Source organism: Babylonia areolata, chromosome 24 (assembly GCF_041734735.1).
Source record: "Babylonia areolata isolate BAREFJ2019XMU chromosome 24, ASM4173473v1, whole genome shotgun sequence".
Classification (NCBI taxonomy): domain Eukaryota; kingdom Metazoa; phylum Mollusca; class Gastropoda; order Neogastropoda; family Buccinidae; genus Babylonia; species Babylonia areolata.
In genome coordinates, this window is record NC_134899.1 from 43,609,799 (window position 1) to 43,612,551 (window position 2,753).

The 2,753-nt window shown below is 42.9% G+C and overlaps 1 protein-coding gene across 1 annotated transcript in view; it reads right to left on the minus strand.

Annotated features, from left to right (window-relative positions):
- Positions 1-1,159: 1,159 nt before the first annotated feature.
- Positions 1,160-2,753, minus strand: part of LOC143298984 (uncharacterized) — a 3,466-nt gene continuing 1,872 nt past the window's right edge. The window contains exon 3 of the mRNA XM_076612042.1: positions 1,160-1,565. Within this exon, the coding sequence (XP_076468157.1) occupies positions 1,302-1,565 (264 nt within the window). The 3' untranslated portion in view covers positions 1,160-1,301. The remainder of the gene's footprint in view (positions 1,566-2,753) is intronic.

Sequence of the window (2,753 nt, forward strand, 5' to 3'; positions counted from 1 at the left end):
TTCATTAGTTGTCACAGCATCAGATCTGATTCGATTACCAGGAGGCTGGGTGGGGGGGGAGGGGGGGGGGCGGGGGTTGGACGGGGTGTCAGTGGGGATGTCACTGTAAACGAGGATGGCATCTCGGTGAAATCTTCACTGCATTATCTTCCAAATCAGCACAGGTTGAAGAGTCAAGGTCTTTGCACTGGGAGGGAAGGAAGATCACAATCTTCAAGATGTTGTTTTGCGACAGCATCGTGGTCTGTTTTCGGCTCTCACTGTATAAATGTAACTGGACAGTGGAATGCAATACCTACATCTCGGCAAGTTTTGAACTTCCATTCTCTTCGCCTCTTAGGACTGTCAATCTGTTATTTCTGTGACATTTTAATGTCATAAAAAGGCACTTCTTCTGGAATTACTGACTGTCACCTGTCTGTGTCCACCTTCCCTGCAGAGTACACCTAACCAACTCTCCGTACTGGAAACGTATACAAGAAAAAATATGGCTACTACTACATATCTACATACAGTTCATAGTCCTTGTAACCAAACTAAAACTGTTGATGTATCGATATTGCTCACTTCAGAAATGCGTATTATGTAACCACATGGATTTATAACGATTGTATATGTGAGTATGTATCTTTGAAAAATATTTGCACTGGGTTTCCAACGGGAAAATGCATAACTGTCGCGCTCACGTGCGTTTGCACAACGTATATATATATATATATATATAATGAGACCAAGTTTTATATTTTTGCAGCCGTGAAAAAAAGGCGTTGCTCTCTGTCTGTCTTCTGATATCGATGGTTTTTGCAAGTTTGCTGTTTCCATCAGGCAAGGGCGAAACGCTAATCCCTGTTTTGCCAATAAACAATCTGTGCATCTGTGTAAAATGTTTGGGTATTTTCTTTATCCTTGGCGTACATTTGTATTTGCGTGCTCGTGTGTGCGCGCGTGCATATGTATATGTGTGTGTGTGTGTGTGTGTGTGTGTGTGTGTGTGTGTGTGTGTGTGTGTGTGTGTGTGTGTGAAGTATTGTGTCATATCAACTAAACACGAACCGGTATGTGCAACGCGCGCGCGCACACACACACACACACACAAAGAGAGAGAGAGAGAGAGAGAGAGAGAGAGGGCGAGAGAGAGAATAAGAGAGACACGCGCGAGTTATACTCCACAATCATTTTATTCAAACTGTGAACACACAGAACAGACCGTACCTCCCTGGTCAGTCTGTCTGTCTGTACCGAACGGCTTCAGCAACCGCGGCACTAACATACAAGAACAAACTGACTGTCACACCTGATCACTAGTGATTGTAGCCATAGGCAGGCCTGTAACTCCTGGCGTAGCTAGCTGCGTGGACACCAGCGTAGGCAGGTCTGTAGCCATAGCTACCAGCGTAACCAGGAGCGTAACCGTATCCAGCGCCGTAGTAGCCAGGGGCATAGCCAGCTCTGCGGTAACCGTATCCTCCGTGTGGTGCATAGCCAGCTCTGCGGTAACCGTATCCTCCGTGTGGTGCATAGCCAGCGTATCCCCGGTTGTAGTAGCCGGGAGCGTAGGCGTATCCCTGAGATATTAATTACATCACAGTCAGTTGGGTTAGATCAGCTGAACTCGCGTTCATTAAATGCACACATCATATCAATAACAATTTGCACATAGATATGAAATTATATATATACATATATATATATATATATATATATATATATATATATATAAAGAGAGAGAAAGAGGGGCGGGGGGGGGGGGAGAGAGAGAGGGATGGAGGTGAGCGTCTCTCCCAAAATGCAAGGTGTGATTTGAGCAGTGATTATGAAGACAGCGCCAAGCTCATATCAGATTCAGAATCTGAATCACTTTGTTTTTCTCAGACACTTCAATTAGGAGTGAGGACGTTTATGATACAAAGTCTGCTCATTGTAAGCAGAACTATGAAACATCACACACACACACACACACACACACACACACACACACACACACACACACACGCACACACACGCACACACATCTATCTGTTTAGATATATATATATAGAGAGAGATAGATAGATAGATATTGTGTGATGTGAACTTCCCACCAAAAACCAACCTCCATTTTTGTGTTAAAAACTGTTCACGTGGTAAAATAGATTGTGAAAGTCATCCCTCACGTAAGATCAAATGAAATAAACGTATCATGAACGGACTGTTTGCTGTTTTTTAAAAGGGTGAAGTGCCCACTCCGAACTTTTAAGTGACATAGATTTGTGCAAAATGGGGGTGGGCGCTTGAAAGACAGTAGGTGATGTATATCTCTGACATCGAACACAGTAGACAGTTCACTGTCAGTGGCTGTGGTCTTCAGGGTTTTCCCCTTACAGGATGGCTGCACCCCCACCCCCAACCCCCTGTCACACACAGGGCTTTCCCGTCATGTTGATCACGTGCAAGGTGAACAAAAGCAACAACAACGATAGCAGTGGTAGTAGAAGAAGGGAAAAGAAGAAAAAAGAAGAACAACAACTACAATAACAAGCGAAAGCAGAAGCAAAAGAAGAAGTAAAATTTCAGGGATTTCTTTTTCTGTAGCATCCTATGCAATTCTATGCACTTCAACACACACACACACACACACACACACACACACACACACACACACACACACACATATATATATATATATATATATATATATATATATATATATATATATATAATGCATATATATAATGCATATATATATATATATGTGTGTGTGTGTGTGTGTGTGT